Below are 24,535 nucleotides of genomic sequence, written 5' to 3' on the forward strand. Positions count from 1 at the left end.
AAATTGAGGATTGAATATGCTCTGGCCCTGCCATGCCACTGATTGAATGAACGGAACTTATAGACTGTACATTTTATTTTCTCTCTTAATGCTGTAATTTTCTTTCTCTCTTACAATTTTATTTTCTACCGAATCTCCAACTTTCAATAATTTTGGTTCCAAGTTCTAAATGTAATCTAGGGAAATTAATGTTATTTTTTCGTAGAATTGAAAATTATCTTATATGCTTTTCTACTTAATTCGGTGTATGAAACGAACCATTTCATGAAAAAAGACTAAAAGTTTGATATGTTAAATTAAAATTAATAATTATGGAGAGAGAGATTACTTATTATTATTATTATAAATATTTTGCCGCATTGAACAGGATAAATTCACATATTATTACCTATTTGGACAGATCAAATAATATGAGAAGCAGAAGCTTGATTGAATGATTCAATGTCAGGAGTGAGCAAGTACTTGTTGTAAAGCCATCTGGATATGTTAAGAGCATTTCCACCACTTTCCACTGCGAAGGTATTCCTACTGTTTTGCCAATCATTTGTGAGCTTTATCCACTCCCTCCTCCAACTCTTCAGTTGGAAATTATTACCCTCTTTTAAGCTTTCTATCAGAAATTTAAAATATATTGCCGCTCGAGGGCCATAATAATCTCGTAAAAGCCCACTCCAATACTTGTTTCCTGGAAGCAAAGGGAATAACCCAAACTAAATCAATTATTAAAAAAAAAAAAGGAAAAAAAAAGAAAAAAAAAGAAATGAAATCCAACACCAAATTACTGCAATATACATTCACAGAAAATCCATATTAGTAGCCTCAATCTGTCAGAATGCAGTGAATGACTTAACGTGTCCATCTATGGGCCTTACACGTGGAGATGCACATAGGATACGGAGATTCTAACATACCATATTTCATAGTTACCAGGACTTTCTAACACTTATAATATAAGTTACCATCTATTTAAAAATTTAAGCGGATAGAAAGTGGGAGTTAAATTATCACCTACCTAAAAAATTTAAAGTGGAACCTGCATATGAAACTAATGTATCAAATATATAACTTTCTATTATCCCACCAACTGGACGTATAATTTTTATATAACAGCTCGGTCCCAAATGGTAATATGCAGGATAAGAGAATGGTTATCGCGCGTTATAGGAAAAACAGCTGTAACGGATGACTTTGTTCTCATACCATAATCACGAAGCAGGCTTGCTTCCTCCTCTGTGTTGTCGAACCACATAGTTATTTGAGTTCTTGCATTCCATTCAAACTGCATTTTGGATAAAATCGATTAAAAGAATCCAAATTACTTAGGTTAACCAAGTAGACATGATAGTTTAAGGACATCAAACCTGCTTTTTCTGTTCTTCATGTTGGGCAAGTTGTTTTGCACTTTCCAACCAAGGTCCCAGAAGGAATCCTTCATGGCAACCTAGAAGTGTGTCCATATCTTCCACAAGATCCAAAAACCTCTGGCTTTGTTCACTCACCCCATGAACATCATTTGACCGGTATGCTTCTATGACATTCAGAAACAGCTGATTTGCGTATTTTGCTAAAGCTTGTCTGGTCAGATCTATAAGGTCATACCTGAGTATAAAATCAGCCAAAATGAATATTAAAATTTGGTCAAAATGAACAAGATGCTACCTTTGTACTTTCTAACTCATAGTTCTGAGATTTTGATAAGTTTGTTTTGCTGTCTTTAAAGGCACTCCAATAGGGTGCTATATGGCCAACAAAACAAAAAAGGACTTGAAAACAAGAAAAGGAAAAAAAGAGATTTTCTAATGCTTAGAGATTTTCCAAACATAAAATGTGCTTACTAACCTGTAAGTATTACTTTGAGATAGTTCATCACCACTGGCGATAAAAAGTTTTAATGCATGTACTACATCAGCAGTTGAATACCATAAATGAGGTTGATCAAACGATTCAGTTATCTCCTTTATCACTAGTCTTTGCAATGCCGGGTTTTTATAGTGGCCTTGTCTTTCATGGGGTATTGATATGAAGGATGGATCAACATCAGGGAATGACACAATTACATCCCTGTTTTTATCCTGTTTTTTCAGCACCAAAAATACAAATTAGAACAAATTGCCTAGTTCTTGATATGGAATTGGGCATATAGGAGTATTGCAAAAAACATAGAAGAAATATTCTCAAAATGTAAAATAAGTAATATGTTAAATTGAGATGCACAAAATCTTAAAAAACAACACCTACAAATAAAACAGAGCAGCAATAGAAAAATTGTACAGAAGCTTGTATAGGTACATACATAGGCACCATCAGTACAATTGTAGATGGTGTGATATAATATATTCCAGGCATCTTGCACTGAAGGAACAGATTTACCATAACGTCTTGCCGAATAGAGATTAATCCAAGCCTAAAATAAGGACAAACAAACAAGAGAGTGATTAAAATCTATAATCTCCCATTCCGATTAGGTCCATTATGAGTTACATCCATACCGAATTAATAAAAGAGAGAAATAAATGCATGTTTTGAAGTTCCCCAAATAAGAAAGATCGTTTTTAATGGCTTGTGGAGTGAGAATAAATGCATGTTTTGAAGTTCCCCTATTAAGAAAGATCGTTTTTAATGGCTTGTGGAGTGAGAGACTTTGCAAAACATTTTGAAAAAAAATAACTCAAGACAAGAGAGTGATAAGAGCTGTGAACAAAAAAAAAAAATTCCCACCACATTTTTCAACTAGTGCACATCGTGTTGCATGGATGACATACTACTAATCTTGCTTTTCTTAGTATGTCTTTTGGAAACAAATCAATTGTATCAAACCATTCGATATTAGCTCTCATTTTATCATTTTAGATGACAAATTTCTTTAAATTTTCACAGAAAACCTATGACAGAGGGATCAATTTGACAATATCTGATGCTTCAGAGATGGCATTTCTTTAAAAAATATGTGGATCAAATTTAGAGAAGCCTTAAAGAATGGGGATGATTTTTGTAGTTATCCCTAAATTTTATCCCAAAGTAGGCTCCTTTCTGTGGTTTTACTTTTCTACTTACCAGAAATATAAAATGAAAAACATGATGGGCATTCAGGTAAATGTTAACACTACCTTTGCATCAACTTTGTTGTGTTGAAAAGCCATTTCAGACATGAGGTCGTAGACGACAGGGTTCTGCTCTATACCTTCCATTGACATCCCAACACCAACCTTCAAGCAAGTTCAATGATACATATAAAATATTGAAATAAATCTTTCTTTAACAGAAGATAAAAAAGCTGAATGGCCTAAATTTCAATAGTCATATGCACTTATGCTACAGTAATAAAAAAAATGGAGACAATTTTTTCTTCCTGTGTGAGATCAAAATGTGCTTATGTCAATCTCAACGTTTTGATAAAGAGTCTAGTAGAGTTCTAACATGATTTGCTAATCGACCAGATCCTCTTCCAGCTATCATTTTAAAGGCATTAACTTTAGAATTCAAGAACAGGGAAAAACAAAAAGAAGAATGTATGAAAGAAGTTGAACGTTAAAATATGCTCCACCAAACAAGCAATTTAGTTATGACGGTGATATCCACAATCTTAAACTTTCTTGGCTCAAATAATTCCAATTTGAATCCTCCCTGAATAAATTGTAACCAACAAAAGAAGATTAAAGCCATCATATGCTGATGTAAATAATTAAATATAACCATAATACAGGCATATAAACTCACACACAAAAAAAAAAAAAAAATAAAAAAAAATTGATAAACAGGAAGCACGTTTAGAATGTTAAACTTGCCATTGTCGAGTTTTTACTTGTACGAGCATCAATTGGTCCAGAAGCTATTGAATCTAAAATCCCATACATCTCAATATTTCCTGCAAAATTGTGCAGCATACACCTGCAAATCAGGATAGCAACAAATCAAATGGAACTTATTAGGGAATGTGGAAAAAGAGAGAACAATATTAGTACACTAAAAGCAATTCCCTTAACTTTATTTCTTAAATTACAGCATGAAAACAAAGAATTGAAGTTGCAGGTTAATCCATAGTTTTAAACTTATTTATGGTTGACAATATAGAGAACTGCAGAAGTTAGACATAGGACTTTTTCATAGGTTCAAATATGCATTTTCGTTAGAACATTGAGTCCTTTATAACATTGCCAAACTGCTAAAATTAAAATTTAATTGGTTCCAAACTGGATTTCATTTCTAAGGTTATGACAAGAATAATAAAATGTAAGAAAATAAACAAACAGAAGGTTTTGCAATGCAACCTACATTTAAAAACTACATAAATTGCCGGCAGAAAGACATGGGTATTTTCATTAAGTATCTAAATCAGATAATTAACTGTCATATCAGTGAGAAAAATAATAATGAAAGAAACTTTCCAGATGTAAGGAACACCATAAAACTGCTCAGAACTACTCCATATGGGTTTCACTTCAGCAAAAAGATCAAGAACTACCATCCTCCCCACAGGAACAGAATGTAGAAGTGCCTGAAAACAAGAACATGTTGCTGTCAACAGAAACACATCATATACGAGAACCTGCAATCAGATCATAAACTGGAATATGGTTGAAAGTGGAACATATATCAACATACAAAGTCTACAAAACATATTAGTATAAAACGTATCATTTCAAGAAGTAGAAGTCAAGATGGTTGCATTACATGTAATCACTCTATTCAACATTTCAAGTTAAATTTCTCTCTGTTTAAACATGCTCAACAGGACGTTCTTCTAAGATGGAACAAGGAATGCTAAAAGTACGTTGCATGAATTTATGATCAGCTTCTTTCAGTACTGTAAATTTCATAGTTCGATACTGAAAAAAACCAGTTCTATAACTAAATTTGTCATCGTATCACTTAGGTGCTTGAAGATTGAAGAGTGAATAGCTAGAAAGACAAGACAGTTAAAGCACAGATGAAATACAGATAAAAGTATAACCTTCATTTGAGGAGGCCTCCAAAACGGATCATATGAAAATAGCCATCCCTACAGAAGAATATCATATTTTTTAGAATACCAGGAAAAAGAAAAGGAAAGTACTAGTGACTGAAAAGCAAACATAAAATGTAAAACAATGCATATGAAAGTCAGATCAAAGTTGTTCAGTAACTCAGTAGATTTGCATGTTCATGTTTGGCCATAGAAAACAAACTGCATGGAATTGGATGGGCAATGTAGTGATCCTTGTCCTGACAAAAGAGATTAAGCTTTTTACCTGCATTAACCATACAGCATCACTATCTCCACTTTGTATTCCCCTATAAATTGCTGCTCCGAGTGAAGAGATATACTCAGTGTCATCAACAGGGGGCGTATTTTCATCGAAAGTGTCACTGGAACATGTTCATTAAAATAATTACATATGGCAACATATCTTCTGAAAAATTAATTTCCCAATATAATTAAATAGAGTTATTCGGAATTTTAAAACCAAATGATGTTAAATTAACTTCAACATATATAATTACAATTCCATTTATACTATCCAGTTATCTTACTTTCACTTTAAAGATTTAAAATTGCTGTATGCTACAGAGTATCATTCATTTCAAGAAAGAGTTGAAGACACTAGGAAAGCAAGAGGTTCCAAAAATTTTTGTATGTAGGGTGAATTGCCAATGTAATCACCCATAATAAACCACCTCATATTAGTGCAATTTATTAGGTAAGAAAAGTTACACATGACAATAGTCAGCCTGATTTCACCTATAATTTTTGTTCAAGAGATTCTTCTATGATCTAGAATGATAGTTTCAAATCTAATATTTTTTAGCAGACGTCAAAATTGAAATTTCCAATAAAAGTTAAAGAATTATCTGCAAAATAAAATGACTGGAGGAAAACCTTACCAGTTGTATATGTGGCTGGACCTTCCATATTCTAAATGCAACATGCAAATTAACCATGGAAATAAATCAGAATGTCGAATTTCTGTTACTTTTATTAACATACACGCATGGAAACACCCTACAAAAATTATATATTCAAAATTTAGCAAGGCATGAGATTGGAACCTTTTAGTTGTTGCTCAATGAATGCTCTCCCAATCTCAACAAATAAGGGATCTGTTGCATCAAGAAGATATGTGCAGCACCATCTAGGATCACTCCTGACTGTAAACCTAGAGCATAAAATGAAAAATATAAACAAAATGTTCATCTTTCAACAGGAAGTGCATGGTTAGCTAGGCATGCATAAAGGAAATAAGCAAAAACAAAATTGCTTCAAAACTATAGATAAAGTGACAGGTGCAAGTGAGCACATGAGCACATAGCAATACTTACCAATTTCCTAAGCGTGTTATCTTTGCTGATGGGAATATACTTTTCAGGGATGCAGGAACGTTTCCAGAAAAGGCTGGAAGGACTGAAGCAGAATACAAAAATTAATATACACTTCCCAAACTAGGAGTATAACCAAAATATATTTCAAAATTAAAATTTGAACATTCTCTTCAGCTCGATTTCTTGATTCTACTCCTACTGACTAAGTTTCATAAATATACGCAATTTTTCCTAGACCAATCTGTTCAAGGCCTACAACGATATACCCACATCATGCTAATTTTTTGCTAACAAAATTTTAAAGAGAAAGTGGACATTTCTTTCAGTTTTCTTTTTTGCATTGCTGAACCTATAGATTATATTCTCTGACCACCTAGGGTGTCTTTCCCAGTGATATTTCATAATCAACATTCAGATAATTGCCCGTATGTGGAGCATATTAAAGAATCATTTGATTATTGACATAAAAAGGCTTTGTTTAGTTGGATCATGGCTAAAAATGTCACCAAATATTTTGTGATAGGAAGTACCTGGAGTCATTCCAAGTTCATACATCCTGGTAAGAATATTTTTCTGCAAAATCAGCTGTTGATCAAACCAACTCTGTGGTAATGGTCCACCCCATCTGTGATAAAAATTACTACATTAACATAGTTGTTGAAATAAAAACCTTCAATGTTTGAAGAATCTAATGTTAATGACCAGAAGTACAAGCTCTTTATTGATGCATTCCATGAAGGCTATGTGTTCATGTAATTGAAACATTCAAAAATAATGAGATATAAAGGGTATGCAAATATCACATTCATTGGTTAAATCATCTCATATTTCTACCTAACTAATGAAAAGCATAAAAGAGTATATTCACTAAAACTACAGCAGACATAGAAGAGAACAAGGGAATTCCTTTTTATTTACAATGGACTATGCTATGGTTTGAGAAGCACAACTAGATGAGATCAATCAAGGAAAATAAATCATGAACCGTTAAATTTCTATTCTAACTGGGCAAAGCCATAAGTATTTACATGGAAGAGGAGAGATATAGATATTCCACAACACCTACAGAGAAACCACAAAGGGATAAAAACACAATACTAAATATTGACACCTTCACATAATTACCATAATTCTTCTCATTTCATTATTCCTGATGCTCCAAGTCAAAGACCAAATTCCCATACTTTCATACTCCATTCTGTCATCACTACCACTACATCTCTTCCTACACTATAAATCCCTCATATAACATCTCTCTCATATCAATAATCTTGTCAAGAAAACTATTGATTAAAAATTATCCTATAAAATAAATTTCTGAAAACAAACTCTAGAAAAGGATGATGCCGCAACTGTAAATTAAAATGAGATCTGTTGACTCACCCATGCAAATTTCCCATACGCGACCATGCAAGAAATGCAGGGCCTCCAAAGAAACCATCCAAATCTGAACTGCTTATATTAAATTTCTGGTAGATGATCAATAATAAAATATTGCAATGTGTGAAAATCTAGCGATGTTAAACTTCTAGGCAATCTCAATTTAATATGCTGATTAAGAAAAAAATGATAATCTAGTGTTGCCAAAATTCAAGACTAACCTCTCACTTTTTTGCAAGCAAAAACTATGGTTCTCCAATACTAACAAAGATAAAGATCAAGCTTCAAGGCAGAATTGAAGAAAATTACCTGAAAAACTTTCTGCCAAATAGCCTCTTGCCCTGTAAATGCTAGTGGTAAATTGATACCCTGGAGAGCCATCCAATCAATCTCCCTCTCCCATCTTTTCCAGTCCCACCAAGCAAAAGTATCTTCCCAAACCAGATTAAACAGAAAGTCATATAAAATTTATCAGAAGATAACCCAAATGTTTAAGCCACAAAAATTCGAATAGTCCTGCTACAGTTTTTTTTTTGTCACAAATCACAAACATCATAAAGCATTCAATAAGAACAAACAAAATTTGAATTTGAAGCTTACAGCTAGATGTAACCGCATTCTGGTAGTAGTTCCAAGGAATAGGCCTCTGGATCAAAATACCAGCATCTTGAACACGGGGAAGAAAACCAACTTTCGGCACTGAAAATAGCTGAGCGCCACCGGTTTTCTCCCAGGATATATGCGCACCACACCAATTCTTCAAATACCAGTGCAGACCAGCCAAAATTTCCACTCCAGTGACCCCAGCAATTCTAGTTAAAAAATTGAAGGTCATATAGTTTTTATTTTATATATAATGGCAATTCATCATTATAATCAAAACTACATATATCTGCATGCTTTTTATAGCTCTTATTATGTGCTGACGTTATTTATTTTGTTATCCAAAACTAACACGCAGAAAGGCATGAGAAATTTCACTGTGGCACTTATCAACACTGTGTCTAAACCCACAAGATTAACTTCTATAAAGCAATTAGGTAAATGGTATAGACCATGTCAACTTGTTAAGTTCTGAATGTTAGTTAAGAAACTTTATATCTATGACTAAATTCAAAATAGGCAACGAAAATGAAATTGCAAAAGATAGAGAGAGAGGAAAAAAACAAAAAAAAGTTAGTACACTAAGAATTGCCAACATACAAAATTTCTGGATCCCCGCGTCTTTTGAAGGAAGGATGATTCTTGATAATGAAACAAGATGAACCCCCACAAATTTCCTACAAAGTTAAGCAACAAAAAATTAGAAGCAGTTTCTTAGATTTTCCGTCTCAATTTCTTATCAATTTCTCAGTCACCAAAAGCAGCTAGCAAGTCAGGTCCGAAATATCGAATACTGAAACTTAATTGTTCCTACTAAATCCCTAACAAACCGATATTCAAAAAAAAAAAAAAAATACCCTGGAGACGATTTGGAAGTCGAAGCTAGAAGAATGAGAAGGAATCAAGCGGCGAAGCACACCGCGAGAAGCAGCGACTTGGACACTGGGCGCAGGTCTCTCGCGATCCTGAATTTCAAGAAGCCTCGAAATGTAGTCAACTCCAATGGTGGATGATCGGACGGCGGAGGGGAATGTGAAGATGATGAAAGTCAATGCCAGGAGAGAAATGGCGGGAAACGAGGAGGAGGCCGCCATTGCAGAGAGCGCGCGAGAGAGAGAGAAAGGCGCTGAAGAGGAAGAAAACTGAGAGTCTCTGTTGAGTCTGAAACTCTTAAGTTGGAGAATTATAAAAGAAAAAAATGGAAAAAAAAAATGGTGGTGGTTTAAGGAAGACGATCAAAGAGAATCTAAGAATCTTAGAGAAGAGAAAAAATTCAGTTACTATCTGACAAAATTGAAGGCCGGCTTCAACATACTTCGCGCCAACACTACTTTTTAATTTTAAAAAAATATATATATACATATATATCTTTTTTTTTTTTTAAGCTATATATATATATATATAGTGGTTTCATGTGCAGATCGTAATAAAAATAGATTTTTTTTTAAAAAAAAATATTAATTTTATTATATATATGTATTTTATTGTATATGCTGTATATTCATATACAGTAAAATTATTATTATTTTTTTTCAAACACATCTATTTATATTCTAATCCGTATGTAAACGATCTACATTATAAAATATCCTTATATATATATATATATATATATCTAAAAATTGCGCTAACACCCCCTTCTATTTTCCCAATTTTGCAAAAGATGTCCTTATGTTTTGAAAAATTACAGAGATACCCTTTTATATTTCATTTTTACCAGAATGTCACCCTTTTTGTAATTATTATTATTATTATTTTAAGTTTTACATATAAATTGAGCGTATAAAATATACAAATGTCAATTAAATATGTAAGGAAAGTTTTTGCATACATTTGGTATGAAGGATGGAGTAACCATTCTACTTTTCCCTTTGGTATGTTTTTAAATTCGGAAATATATTCTTCCATTTTAAAGAATAGGTATATTTTTTTATAAAAAAAATCATAATTATTATTCATTTATTTTTATATGGATAAACATTAAATATAGGAAAAAATTTATAGACCCTTTTCGAATTTGATAAAACATGGCTCACCTTTTTTCAGTTTTTAAATTCATCACTCACCCGTATATGTTAACATTTGTTAAGAAATTTGATCCTCCAATTTGTTCGGCTTGTAAAAATTCTATTTGGCTCTTAAATGGATTAAAATAAGGAGAAATTTCGTTTAGATTTCCTCAATTTTGTTATAATTACATTTAAATCACATACTTTTGGGAGTTTATTATTAATCTCTTTTTAATTTTACATATCTATCCAAATAGACTAATTTATTAGTTTTTACCTTTTAATTTAATAAAGTTGGAGGCTAAATATTAAAAAATTAGCACTTTATAATTGAATAATATTGTTAAAATTAACTGATAAAAATTGATAATTTTGTCTGAATGATAATTTTTCAAAAGCATGGCTTCTAAATAGGACTAAATGAAATTTTTCCTTCAAATAAATATTAATTTAATGCTTATCCTATTACTGTTGTGTGTCAAATTATTAATATATACATATTACCTTAAAAAAAAAAAATTACAATTCTACTAATTTTGAAAATTATGATATATATATATATATATATATATATTATTAATTACAAAACTCTTCCAATTTTTTTATATCAAATATAATAAGTTTATCAAATTGACCCTTTATCGTTTAACAAAATAGAAGAAATTAACTACTGGGAGAGAGGGTGAATGATGAATTTGAAAATTTCAGAGAGGTCAAAGATATTTTATCAAACCTAAAAGGCATTATAAAAATTTTCCCTTACATCTATTTGGCTATATTTTTAATAAATTTAAATTTAGATGGATTATTATATAATAAAAATACGTGCATAAATATACAATTTTTAATTAATTTTAATCAAATTTGAAAATAAAAAAGGATATATATATATATGCCAAATCTTGGTTCCATTTTATAACCAAAACATACGAAAAAGAATGACTACTTTTTTCTTTTTTGTTCTAATAAATAGTTACTCCTATTCTATCAAAAATTACATATTATATATAGCAAATGTTCATAAATTTTGAAAATACAAAATGTATGTTATAGGAAACTAAAAGAACATAAAGTGTGAAATTATAATTTTTCCTAAAATGCATATATAAATAATAAATTAAGAAACTAAAAATTTATCATTACATATATATTGGCATATTCTTTGTTATGTTCTGGTAGATAGACATGATAGATCTAACGATAAATACTTTCCCCATTAAAAGGAATCTTACAAACTTGGGTCAAGAAATATTACCCAACAATATAAGTACCTTCTAATACTCTCACATTGACAAAGCGAAGGTGCTCCACCAACCATATATTTTGTCATTCTCAAAACCAAACGGCCATATCAAAACAAGTTTTCCTCTGTAACGTCACGCAGTCGTGTGTTTCTGAAAGCATCCTTGCGATTGCAAGACTTAAATGTATCTTAATCAATTAGAATGCTAGGTAGTCTTGTGGCAAAATTATGATTCTCTATTTTTCATTTTTTTCAACAATGATTTTGAAGGCCAAATTCTATTTATACCTTTTTTGAGTTTTTGTTATTATTTTTTTTTTCTAATTTCATGTTTTTGAAAAATTATCAGTAATTTTTTTAAATTATATATATATATATATATATTAAAACAAGATTTATTTGTCAGTTTTTAGAGTTTTTACCAGTTAAAAATCAAAATGAAATAAAACATCTGTACTTTATAATTAAATAATATTCTAAAAACATAATTTTGGCCTTTTAACTATTAAAATTAATTTGTAAAAACTAATAAAAATTGATCAATTAATCTCTTTTATTAATTTTATAAAACCAAATAAAAATAAGTGATAATTTTTTTAAAATATGAATCTAAATAAAACAATCATAAAATTGGAAAAGTGTAAATAAGATTTTCACTTTAATTTAAAATTTCTTGCTTTTCAAAATCTATAAGATGATAATAATAGAAAATAAAAATATAAAACCAGACAAATTTCATTTGTCCTCTTTGAACAGGTCAGATCTCATGCTCTTCCTTAATGGACACCCTTTCAAATCCACTATATCTCTATGTGAGTATGAAATTCTGTGCGAAAAAGTTCTGAAAATCTTCCATTTTATCACTACCACACTACCGCCAATAACCACAAAAAATACTTCTTTAGAGCAAAAGGCTAAGAGGTGACTAAAACATGCTTAGGTAAAAAAAATCAACCACACCAGAGAAAACCCTATATGAAAGACCAATATATATGCATGCCCACTTGAATTTGTATCTTTAATATTTTTTATCTTATAATTTTGTTATATGCAAATATAAACTGACTTAAGTAATTTGGATCTCAATTCCTATCCTTACCATAAACTAATTAACCTCTATGTAAATCTTATATTAGACCTGGTAATTTGTGTTCATGGATCATGTTCGTGTTGATCCCGTTTAATAATCGTGTCAAAAATGCCTAATCCGAAAACGAACCATTTATTAATCGTGTCAGATACCTAAAATACTAACCCGACCTATTTATAAACAAGTCAACACGACATGATCCGTTTAACACGATTACTTTAATGGGTTGTATTGACTTATTAATCTGTTAACTTGAAGTTGACCCGTTAACCCGAAAATTAACCTATTTATTTTTGTTTTATTAAAGATTTTTTTTTGTCTTTAAAAAATTAATAATAGAAAATTGTTTTTATAAAGTTTTTAATTTATAATATTTTTTAGTTATTAAATATTATATTATGGATAAAATTATAATTTAAAATTAAATTTAAAGAGGTTGTAATAGGTATATAATCGTGTCAAGTTAAATTTAACAAATTTAATAAATGGATCATAATGGATCAATTTCGAGTTAAACAGGTCAACCCGAAAATGACACGATTAATAATCGTGTTAAACGGGTTGATCCGATTTGCTCCGAATTCATTTATGATAAACCTAAATCCATTTATTCCGTATCGTGTCATGACTTAGATTGCCACCTCTATCTTATATGCCTTATGGTTATAAAAGACCAACTACCAAATCTATTTAGGCCAATGTTTTAAAAGGTAAAAGCATAAGATGAGGTGTTTTTGTTGTTATGAAGTAAGACATAAAGCCTAAGACATTGAGATGTAAACTTTTGGGGAAATAAATTTTAATAATAAAAAATAAGTATATTTTTAAATTGACATGAAATTAACAACTAAAAATATAAATAATTTTTAAACTACAAAATAAATCAATTAAAATTTACATAAATATAAAAGTAATAAATTATAAATAAATATACAATATATACTTTTAATTTATAAATAGCAAGATAAGTTTTATACAATAAAATTAGATCTAAGTATATGTACGAAGCATATAACTCACTATTCGAAATGCCAAAAAGCATATTTTTATACCCACGACGTATATCCGATTTCCTAAATAATTTAGCTTAGAGAAATAGTACTGCAAATTTTAAGTCTCAAGCAGTTTTATATGTTTCGAGTCTTTTAAAACATTGCTTTAGGTTCTAACAGTTAAAATCACCAAGCAATCAGATATTATATTTTACCATAAACCATACATTCAAACACAAATTAAATTTAATTAGGAAATTAATGAGAAACTTCCTTCAAGGTATTACATTTGAATAAAGTTATGAACAGTAAAAAGGTGGGAAGAAACCAAGAAGTACCTAAATATAAGCACAAAAACATTAATGCTTGCTGACCCAGTTGCCATATCATTAATTATTATTATATAGGACCAACAGACAAATATGGATATGGTGTCTAGCAAGCCGTATCAATTGTATGCATTTCTGGTTATTGATTTAGTGCTTGGAAGATCCCATCATTTATGGTGTCTGCGATAGAAAGTAGAAAGCGAATGAGGTGGAAAAGGCTTTGCTGGATTTGAATATCTCCACTCCACTCATTCATGTTTGCTTCCTATATCTACAAATCATTAATTAGTTAGATTTCATTAATTTAGAGGAAAAAAAACATATGCAAAGATGAATATAAGAATTGCTCACCTAAAATTTGTTTCCCAATTTATAATGGATGAAATAGTAAAGTGATATATCGTATAAGTAATGCTTCAATAAATGTTTAATTTTATCCCAAAAAAATATAATGAATACTTAATTTATCCGTAAAATCTTAAATGAAGATGTTGCAACTCTTGGCTCATATTATTTTCCATTGTAAATTGAAAAATAGTCTCCAAAAGATCATATATGGTGCTTGTGTGTCTGTGTGTGTGTGTGTGAGAGAGAGAGAGAGAGAGAGAGAGGTAGAGAGAGATAGAGAGAGAGAGAGAGAGAGAGAGAGAGAGAGAGAGAGAGAGAGATTTTGATTTGATACAAAACATAATCAGTAGAGTGGATAGTTTTTTTATTTGATTAACAATGAGTTTAGTTAGAATCGGTTTAAAGAGTTAGGCTTATATTAGATAAGTTAAGCATTAGGTCTTCCTCTGTTAGTCATAATATAGATTTATTAACATTAAAACCACAAATGTATTTTTAAATCTCATATCTAAAAGCAATCTAGCTTATTTAAGAGCATTTTCAAAGTTTCTTTAAAATAAAATGCATTTTTAATATAAAAAGTAGAATTTTAAAAAAGTTTTTCAACAATGCTGTTTATGTGATACACACTTTACTTTTATTTTGTAATATTTACTGTTGTATTTATTTCCCTAATTTTTTACTTGAATTTCCTCTCAATTATGACTAATGAAAAGAGATGCCAATAGATAGAAAGAATAAAAATTAGTAATTAAAACATGATAATGGCTTGGGAATTTGTTGCAGTATTAAATTAAATTATATACTATTCAATATAAAATATAGATTCGATTATCTGCATTTAAAAAGCCAAATTTATTTTTTATTTTAAAAAATTAAAATAAAAAATGGATTATAATATGTTTTTAAGAGCTTGCCTCTTTAAAATCAAGAATATTAGATAAATAAAGAGTCTCTCATACTAGAACATCTCCGATAATGCTATTATTTTAGATAATATTTTTTTTTTTATCATAAAGAGCATCTTAAATAATATATAAAAATAAAAAGTGGAACTTATAAAATTACTCCAACATCACTCTTTAAAATTGTTTTATTTTGCATAAGAAAATGTAAAATAATTGTGATGCATAGATTTATTGTTTTAATTAACATAAAGTGATAGTGATGTATAGAAAAGTGTAATCTAATAAATGAAAGTATTAAAAATTTAATTTTAAAAAGTGAATTTGACTCTCTATATTTGCAATGCTAAATATATTTTTTATTTTAATTTGAAAAATATAAATTTTTTATTTAAAATTTAAAAATGAGAATTGACTCTTTATTTTGAAAAGAATGAAGCTAGTAAAAAATCCATTAAAGATGCTCTAAATTCATTTGTTGGTTTAAATACTATTATATTAAGAGCTTTTGCTATTTGCCATGAGCATTCACAATGACAAATAACCTACTATAAAAAAAGCAATTTTTTTGGAAAAATCAATTTAATTATCACATAATATATAAATTCTATAGATCATTTTTCACTAATAATGATGAATATTATTTTGTTTATAATTAACTTATAATATTAATGAAACATCCAAAAGTTTTAAAAAAATAAATAGGAAAAGTCAGTTATTATTTATGTCAAAATGGAATAGAATAATTGAAAATACATGAAGGGTTGTGCAGCGGCGGAGTCATGTTGATTGTACTTTTGTGTTTTAATATTTGATTTTTATAAGTGTATTTCATTTGGTTAAAATAAATTCATCCTCCTCGTTGTTAATTTCGTTTTTATAATTCATCCAAAAGTAAAACCCATATAATGTCTCCCCCCCCCCCCACAAAAAAAAAAAAAAAAAACAACGTAAATTTTCTTTTAAAAAAGTATATAAAATTACCATAAAAATCCAGTTAAAAATTCAAGTTGTTAGTACTTGAAAAATTAAAAATAATTTCGCATACTAGTTTTTATATTTTAAAGCATAAGACGCTGTCCATACTTTATAACTTGATTTCGTTTACAAATAATCCCCCTTATAAACACAATCCTGGCTCCGCCACTGAGTTTGTGGATGGAAATATGCAAAGTCAGCTTAAATTTTAGTTTTTCCGTTTTAATTCCTTTATAAGGTCTATAACGATATCTTTTAATTAATTATCACGTCAAATTAGATGTCCCTGCTGAATACAATTTTTCAAGTACTTCGTAGAAAATTGAGACAAGATAAGATTAACCGATCTAACAGTCAGAAACCATCCAAAAACATAGAAGGAAAAATAAAGAATAAATTAAAATAATTAAAATAAAGAATAAATAAAAAAATTACTAAAAACCTTCATTTTTCAATATCATGGGTTCTTAGAGCTACAATTTTCCTTTATAGGCTGATCTCAGTAAAGCACCAGTTTACTCCGGAAGGAGGCCAAGTCAGTATCAAGAAGAAGGGAATCTATATATGGAAGCTAGAAATGAATAGCAGTGATTTAACCATTCAAGATTACAGAAGACACTAAGGAGACATTAATCATTACTCAATGGGTCCGAAATGTTTCAAATAAGAGGTCCTACAATTAATACTACCAAACTGATTATAGTTTATCTGTACCTTTCAACGTGAATCAAATTGCAGAAAAATCCTTTTTGGATAGCAAGCTATAAATTAAAACGTGAAAAAGTTTGGTTCTGTTACGGGCAATTTTCTGGGGACAAGATTGGATTTTGGGTGATGGATCAATCATTTTGTCAAGCATATTCGACAGAAGTTATGAAAGGAGGTTATATATATAGAGGGTAATTCTAGAGTGCAAACCATCCATAAGCGGATCGCATTCAAAATCAATATTTTTTTAAAAAAAATATCAATTTTGTTGTGTATGTGTATATAGCATACATAGCAAAGTTGACGTTCTTTTTCAAAAAACATCGATTTTGAATGCAGTCCGTATACGGATGGTCTGCACCGTAGAAGTTATATGTATATATTACTATGTGATTACAAATTCAAGATTATTTTATAAAAAACAACGATTATTTCTTCATCCATCAGTGATAAAAATCTTATTCATAAATAAGCAATTAATATATTTAAACATTTAAAATAAGTTAAGTTTCATATTCAAATTTAAACAATTATCAATCTTTAGATTAGGTTCATTTAATAGTTAGGATAGTTTATCAAAATTATTCAGCAAATATGTTGGTGCAAAGAACATGTGCCTTCATAGAATTTATAATTATGATGGGCGTTAGCCAAGATATAGTGATGAAAAATTAAGTTATATCCACCTATATCTGACTTATGCCTACCATAATGCATTCACACTAATGGTACAAAATTTATATGTATAGATGGGTACAAATATGTAAACCTGATCTTGCAATGCTTCTTTCTTTGGAACCTAATACATATGATTCAACTTATGTTATTTAAGGACCTAATTGGTATAATTTTTGAAAAATTAAAAGCAGCTTTTTAATGTTTAAAAACTGCTTTAGAAAACATTTGGATAATTTTTTAAAAATATTTCAAAGTTTTAGAAAAATTTTTAATCAAAATTAATAAAAAAATAGCTTTTTAAAAAAGCACTTAAAAAAAAAAAAAAAAAAAAACAAAAGGCTGAGCCGAACAAAAACACTCATGCAAGCGCTTATAGGAGCTCATTAGGGCTTCTATCGTATGCGGCAATTGCTGTATGATGACTGCTTATAATAATAATAATAATAACAGTAATAATAATAATAGGTGTCTCGCTTAGAAAACCAGGCTGAAACCATGGATAGGGTCCCTCATGGAATAGAAGTCGCTGCCTGAACTTCTAGAAGAGTTAAGTCAAATTCATGATAATAGCCGTTAGTTAATCAGTCATCACGGATCGAGTAGATCAAAAGCTCCATATTAATATGTGTATATATATATATATACATGCATATATATATATCTTACACGTAACCAAACATATATCATAACAAAATATGTATACTTAATTCAAAACATATTAATATGTGGTTTTTTATATCCATTTTAGTGCATTCATTTTATATCCTTGACATTACACTTTTATTTATTTATTATTATTATTTTTTTTTTTCAGCCCGCTGGAAAACATACAGATGTTTAGATGAGGATTTTCAAATTTCAAAGGTTCTTTGTCATGCTATCATGAACACTTTTATTATCTTGCCAGGTACAAAGTACACTTATTAATTTAATATTACATATATTTTTTCTTTTTCTACCAAATAACAGATATCTTTTGTCTAGGAAATTTCCGAATATATATAATTGCATATCTTTTACATGTGATGGGTATCAAAAGGTGCCTTATAACTATTTGAGATTTTTTTTAGACAAAAAGTTATATAGATTCCAAAATGGAAGAATAGTTGTATATATATATATATATATACATAATTTTATTCTATTGTGTCTATATATATATATGTTAGTCTTTTTCTCATTTATAAAACATTTATTCAAAATTTATCGAAATTTAGATCAAAGTTTGAACTCAAATTTAAATCGATGTATAATGGTTTTTATCACTACACCAAGCTTACTAATACTCTATCTTTTACCCGTGAATTTCTACTTCTTTTGTTTAATTGCATCTAAACTGACATCTTACCTTTTGTTTATATCCTTCATAATCCTTAGGTCAGATCCTACTGTATGATTGTTAATATGAAATTATTACTAAAGTTAAAGTGTAAACACCTACGCATCTCTTCATCTAATTAGGTTAACAACCAAAGATTAACAGCCAATTGGTTTATGGAAAAATTCAATCTAAATCTATGTATAATCAAGACTGTAAATAATTAATCAATTAATAAAGTACATAATTTTTTTTTTTTTTTTTTGTGGCTCATTTGTTTTGACACGCACCATCAAATGTCAATTTATAACAAAAACATCATCTTAGAGTTTTTATTTGTTCCATCTTGTAATTAAACCAACTTATATATATTAGTCAAACAACATAAAATAATTAGCTCCTGAAGGAGATTTAATGATCCAGAGTGCAAATGATCCCCACACCTTTAATGATTAATATATATATATATATATATACACACACATAATAACAAAAGCTTAATTATATACATGATATAATATAAAGTAACAATATTTTTTCATAATATTTTCAAATAATTTTAAGTTCTAATTAATACGTTCATTATCTTGTGTAATTTACAACGCAATCAAACGACCGGGCCAATGGTCTGATTGGGAGGAGATCTATTTTTGCAGTGAAAACTTTTGTCAAAAGTGATGTTTCATATTATCTTTTCCATTGGAAAATAGCTTGAAATTGCTATATGTATATATATATATATATATATGTATATATAATTATAATTTTTACATAATTCAATTCTCATTAACTAATGTAATTAGTTCATAGTGTCATGCATCATAAAGTGCTAATGGGACCCAAGAGAGGGTTACCTAAAGCCAACCGAAGTTGTAGGTGAGGGAACTGTTTAGATGGCAGCTTAATTACATCACAAATAGCGGTTTTGCATTTTTTAAATAAAAAAATTTCAAATACTCTAAGTTCATCTAATTTGGACAAATCAATAAAGTAATGGTGGTCAAAAATTGTTTTATTTATATATGGCCTATAAATTAAAATTTTTAGTTATATATTAAAGTGACATAGTTTTAAGGTTTCTCTCACTCTATATATATAATATAATAATTATGGTCAATGTCGTTTTGCATGGCGTTTTTGCTATCAAATATAACTATTCATCGAACAAGTCAAAAATATACAACATTTAAAACAAAAGAAAGGAATTGTCCATTCAAAAAGACCAAGCTTATTAGGTTGTTATCATTTTTATTTTCAATGTTTGGCTTATATTCAATCTTCTTTTTGGTTTCAAAAATATTATCTACGTCCCCAATGATTATTTCAAAAGATTCGCATTTATCTCTCTTATCGTTGCATTTCACACCTTTGAATTTAACATTAATCTCTATCATTTCACCTTCTAACAATCTCAAAATTTAAGGATTTAGTCGACATAATGGCAAAATTCAGGAATGGATCCGAGAGGAATTATCAAATGTCTACAATGTCTTTTCTTTATCAAATATATTGACATTTTAACATTTTCGTAAAGGAACTCATATCAATGCTAAATTAATTTGATAACTGCATTATCTTTGTAGATTTTATATTTGAGATTTTTTTATATTAAAATCATGTATATATATATATAGTTTTTTCTACCATCCACGATATATACTGTCAGGACCCGTCCAGAATTCCTTCCCCGGAACCCTAGACAAACCTCGATCCTGTGGAAACCCCACGACCTCCAACGGAAAATCCGACGAGTCTCCCCTAAGGGATTTACTTACCACAAACTACCTCGCACCGAAAACACACTTCTATAAACATCCCCTTATTCCTCCCACAACTACAAATTGTTCCACAAATTTCAAAGACTTCAAAATAAAACAACAGAAGAACCCAGTGCATAAAAACAACGACACGTCCAATACGATACGAGCATTATACGACAAATGTGGAATTTATAAAAATAATGATAAAGAAGCAATACAGATAGAGAGGAAAAAGGGAAGAAAAACTTCTTGAACCTCTAAGAACGAATCGAGACGTTGGGCTCGCCCCGACAATCAACGTCTCCAACCCGGACCTAGGGAACGGAATTTAAGAGTGTGAGATGCTAATCATCTCAAAGAGTGACCCTAACTACTATACACCTTCAATATTAATAATATAAAAATAAAGGAATTTAATTAAGCAATACCGAACAATTAAATAAATAAATAAATAAATATTTAAAGTAATAATTTCTCTCAAAACTCTCACTATTCACTCTGCTTGAAATGTTCCCCTTTTAAAACATTTTCACAAAACCCTTGTACGTACTTCCCAAAACCAAGGAACCAAACGAATTAATAAACAACAAATAAACAAATAAATAAATACCCCAAATATAAATATTCCGTAAGAATAAATTATAATAAATAATTTTTTTTTGAACACCTTTGGGGTTTTAAACTTTAATTGCAATTTACACCGACAATTACACCTCGACGCACCACACCATATACCTGATGCCCTCCGATACCCGTCATTCCGAGCACCGATCGGTGAGAGGTTAAAGAGAGAAACCCGCAAATGGGGTCACTTCGGCGTCCCGAAACATCGATCGCTAAAACCATCAACCCGGCCAAGGAGGGGGGCGATTGTGCACAACAATAACCTTGCCTCGCCCACGGTCCAATGGCAACTCACGGGTGAAGTAATAACCGTGCGCTAAACCGTATAATCACCGCGCACTACCACGTGTACATACACCATACACCAGAACACCAATACTGTGTGAGTGCGTCTAAAAATAAACAATAATAACCAACCGTACTGTTTTACAAATTACCGTGGGAAGTATACCAAATTTTCACAAAACACCATCCCACATATTTTTATTCAACGACCCTAAGATTTAAAACATCGATAATCAACAAACCACAATTTTCCTCAAATACGAGATGCAACCATAAAAATACCGCGACATAATTTATAAAATATAACCAAATATTTTAAAAAATATTTAACCCAATTATGCCCAGTAAAATCAAATTTAAAACCACGTACAAATACCACCAAAATTCACTTTGCTCATGCATAATAAATTAAACAACAATATAATTCATAATTAAATCACAATAAAATAATAATCGGGAATTTCTTAATGATCCCAAAATTTCATTTAGCACCATTGGGTAAATATGTATATAAAATAATTTTTTTCCCGATTATATTTAAAATACGCCACATGAGCACAATTTCATATACCAAATTATACCACATAAATACAATTAATTACCCCGAAAATATTTTTAAAGGTGGTTCACTCACCTGGAGCACGCAATTAAACCACGATCCACTATGGGATCAATTCTACGACTCACCTGCTCCTAGAACAAAATTCACAGATATACCAAATAAATTAATATTTTAATCGGGTAAATAATACCCAGACCCGGGCTTAAACGCAAACGTTAACCAAAATGGTCGAATGATATACCGAATCGAAGCTTGTGGAACGAGGATCACCAATCTGTCCGTCGACCCCACCCCACGTGAGGTGGCCTAATTTGGCCTTAAAGGTTCGCTGTGTTCACTTCCCCATATCTCGCAAACCGCTCGAATTTCTCGGATTGGAGGCCATTTTTGGATTCGAGGACCCAAAATAGGGGGATAGGAGGCTCAATTGGGAGTGGGCTGGCCGAAAAACACAAGAAAAGAGGAGAGAGAAACTTTGGCCGGCGGCGGTTCGCTCCGACTCGACGACGCGTCCCGTCTGGGCTTACCGGGCCGTGAAACTTGGCGGCCAAGCTCGCGAGGTGGCGGGCTTCTCTGGTGGCTAGCGCGTGAGGGCTATGGGTGGCCGAATTCAAAAACACGGAGAGAGAGAGGGACGGTCGGGAGGGAAGAAAAATAACCGTGTGTCGTGTGTGTTTCTGGGAAGAAGAAGGGAAAAGAAAAAAGAAAAGAAAAAGAAAAAGAAATGGTGGTGTTTTCCCACGTGGGGAAAAGAAAAGAAAAAAGAAAAAGAAAAAGAAAACGAAAAAGAGAAAGAAAAAGGAAAAGAAAAAGAAATAATTAAATAATATTAATAATAATATTATTATTCAAAAATAATAAAATAATTTGATTTTTTTTTTTTTTTCACATAGTTGACATGTGGCATTTCACCATGGTGACACATGGCCACCTTCATTGAATCACACGTGGCACCTCGTTATGCGTGTAAAAATAATATTAAAATAATACAAAGTATTCAAAAACTTTACAGTCCATAACTTTCAAACCACATGTCCAAATCGGACGTGTCTTAGTCTACGGACTCGTATCGACGAGCACTTCACAATCATGCATGAGTCAACGCTCAACCTTACATGAATAAAAAGTCAACCCCCGCACCCCCTCGGACGCTTTGGACCTCAACTTGTTTTACTCAAAACTTTCAAACCGTAGCTCCGTTTTCAACGTGCTACCAAATCACGAACTCGTGCCAACGTGTACTTCGTAACGCACTTCCCCGCTCAACCTAGAATTCCAACCGGATCAAAAGTCAACTTTTGACCCCTTCACAACGGTCAACACAACCTTTGCCAACGTGCAAAAATTCCGACATGGTTCGACGGGGTGTTACAACCTTCCCCTTACAAAAATTTCGTCCTCAAATTTCTTACGTCGCTAAGCTCTGGCCTTGAAAAAAAAAACCATAACATAAAACAAATATGCACGCTTGTAATGGAGGTACATACGATACCTTCTACATGCTACGTAATCCATGATTCCAACCGTCGCCGACACTCGCTACCAATACAAACCAGGGTGGTTGCCTATATTGGCCGTCCGATCCCCTAGCACTCGTAGGCAACATGATCATGGGGCTAGCTCTACATGGACCACAATGGTTCGCCGTCTCCATATGGTGCAAAGATAATATCAAACCATATAACATACAAATACATGAACGAACATAAACAAAAATACTTGAATAAAACACCTTTAATTTCAAATACCACTTTGAAAAGCATTTAATTTTTGATAAACGATCGGAAAAATATTTTGACACCTTCGAAGTTTAGAGTTACTCAAACTCGTGCAACGAATTTGCTTTCGAGACAAACGAAAGAACGCTTTAAGACGGTAACACGAGAGAATAGACACGGATGGGATGCACAACAATGCACAGTCCCTTAGGAATACTAGAACCTAGAGCTCGATACCAACTCGTCAGACCTCGTCCGTAATTCCTTCCCTAACTCCTGCATACTCTCGATCCTGGGAAACCCTACCGGACCCTCCAACGGAAAATCCGACAGAGTCTCCCCTAAGGGATTTACTTACCACAAACTACCTGCACTGAAAACACACTTCTATAAACATCTCCTTATTCCTCCCACAACTACAAATTGTTCCACAAATTTCAAGACTTCAAAAAATAAAACAACAAGAAGAACCCAAAGGCATAAAAACAACGACACGTCCAATACAAAGATAGCGTAGCATTATACGACAAATGTGGAATTTATAAAAATAACAGATAAAGAAGCAATACAGATAGAGAGGAAAAAGGGAAGAAAAACTTCTTGAACCTTCGCAACGAATCGAGACGCTTGGGCTCGCCCCCGACAATCAACGTCTCCAACCCGGACCTAGGGGAACGGAATTTAAGAGTGTGAGATGCTAATCATCTC

The 24,535-nt window shown here is 31.0% G+C and overlaps 1 protein-coding gene across 1 annotated transcript; it reads right to left on the minus strand.

Moving 5' to 3' along the window:
• Positions 1-296: 296 nt before the first annotated feature.
• LOC107415667 (alpha-N-acetylglucosaminidase) lies at positions 297-9,595 on the minus strand. Its single transcript, XM_060814181.1, has 19 exons — positions 9,138-9,595; positions 8,881-8,957; positions 8,278-8,489; positions 7,987-8,108; positions 7,681-7,766; positions 6,828-6,922; positions 6,298-6,379; positions 6,028-6,134; positions 5,863-5,893; positions 5,229-5,346; positions 4,952-4,999; positions 4,385-4,495; positions 3,786-3,887; positions 3,108-3,206; positions 2,294-2,404; positions 1,840-2,072; positions 1,362-1,599; positions 1,201-1,279; positions 297-685 (listed from the first exon to the last, which is right to left on the minus strand). Exons 1-19 carry the CDS (start codon positions 9,372-9,374, stop codon positions 402-404), a joined length of 2,472 nt encoding a protein of 823 aa, XP_060670164.1. The 5' UTR covers positions 9,375-9,595; the 3' UTR covers positions 297-401.
• Between the last annotated feature and the right edge of the window lie 14,940 nt (positions 9,596-24,535).

The sequence above is a fragment of the Ziziphus jujuba genome, chromosome 2 (assembly GCF_031755915.1).
Source record: "Ziziphus jujuba cultivar Dongzao chromosome 2, ASM3175591v1".
Lineage (NCBI taxonomy): Eukaryota > Viridiplantae > Streptophyta > Magnoliopsida > Rosales > Rhamnaceae > Ziziphus > Ziziphus jujuba.

What these genes read in the sequence shown, in the direction of transcription:
- LOC107415667 (XM_060814181.1), bottom strand. Translation starts at nt 9,374, where the DNA reads ATGGCGGCCTCCTCCTCGTTTCCCGCCATTTCTCTCCTGGCATTGACT. An exon ending in GAATGCGGTTACATCTAGCT is followed by an intron (nt 8,109 to 8,277) that starts GTAAGCTTCAAA and finishes TGGTTTGGGAAG; the next exon opens with ATACTTTTGCTTGGTGGGAC. An exon ending in ATAACACGCTTAGGAAATTG is followed by an intron (nt 6,135 to 6,297) that starts GTAAGTATTGCT and finishes TTTATGCTCTAG; the next exon opens with GTTTACAGTCAGGAGTGATC.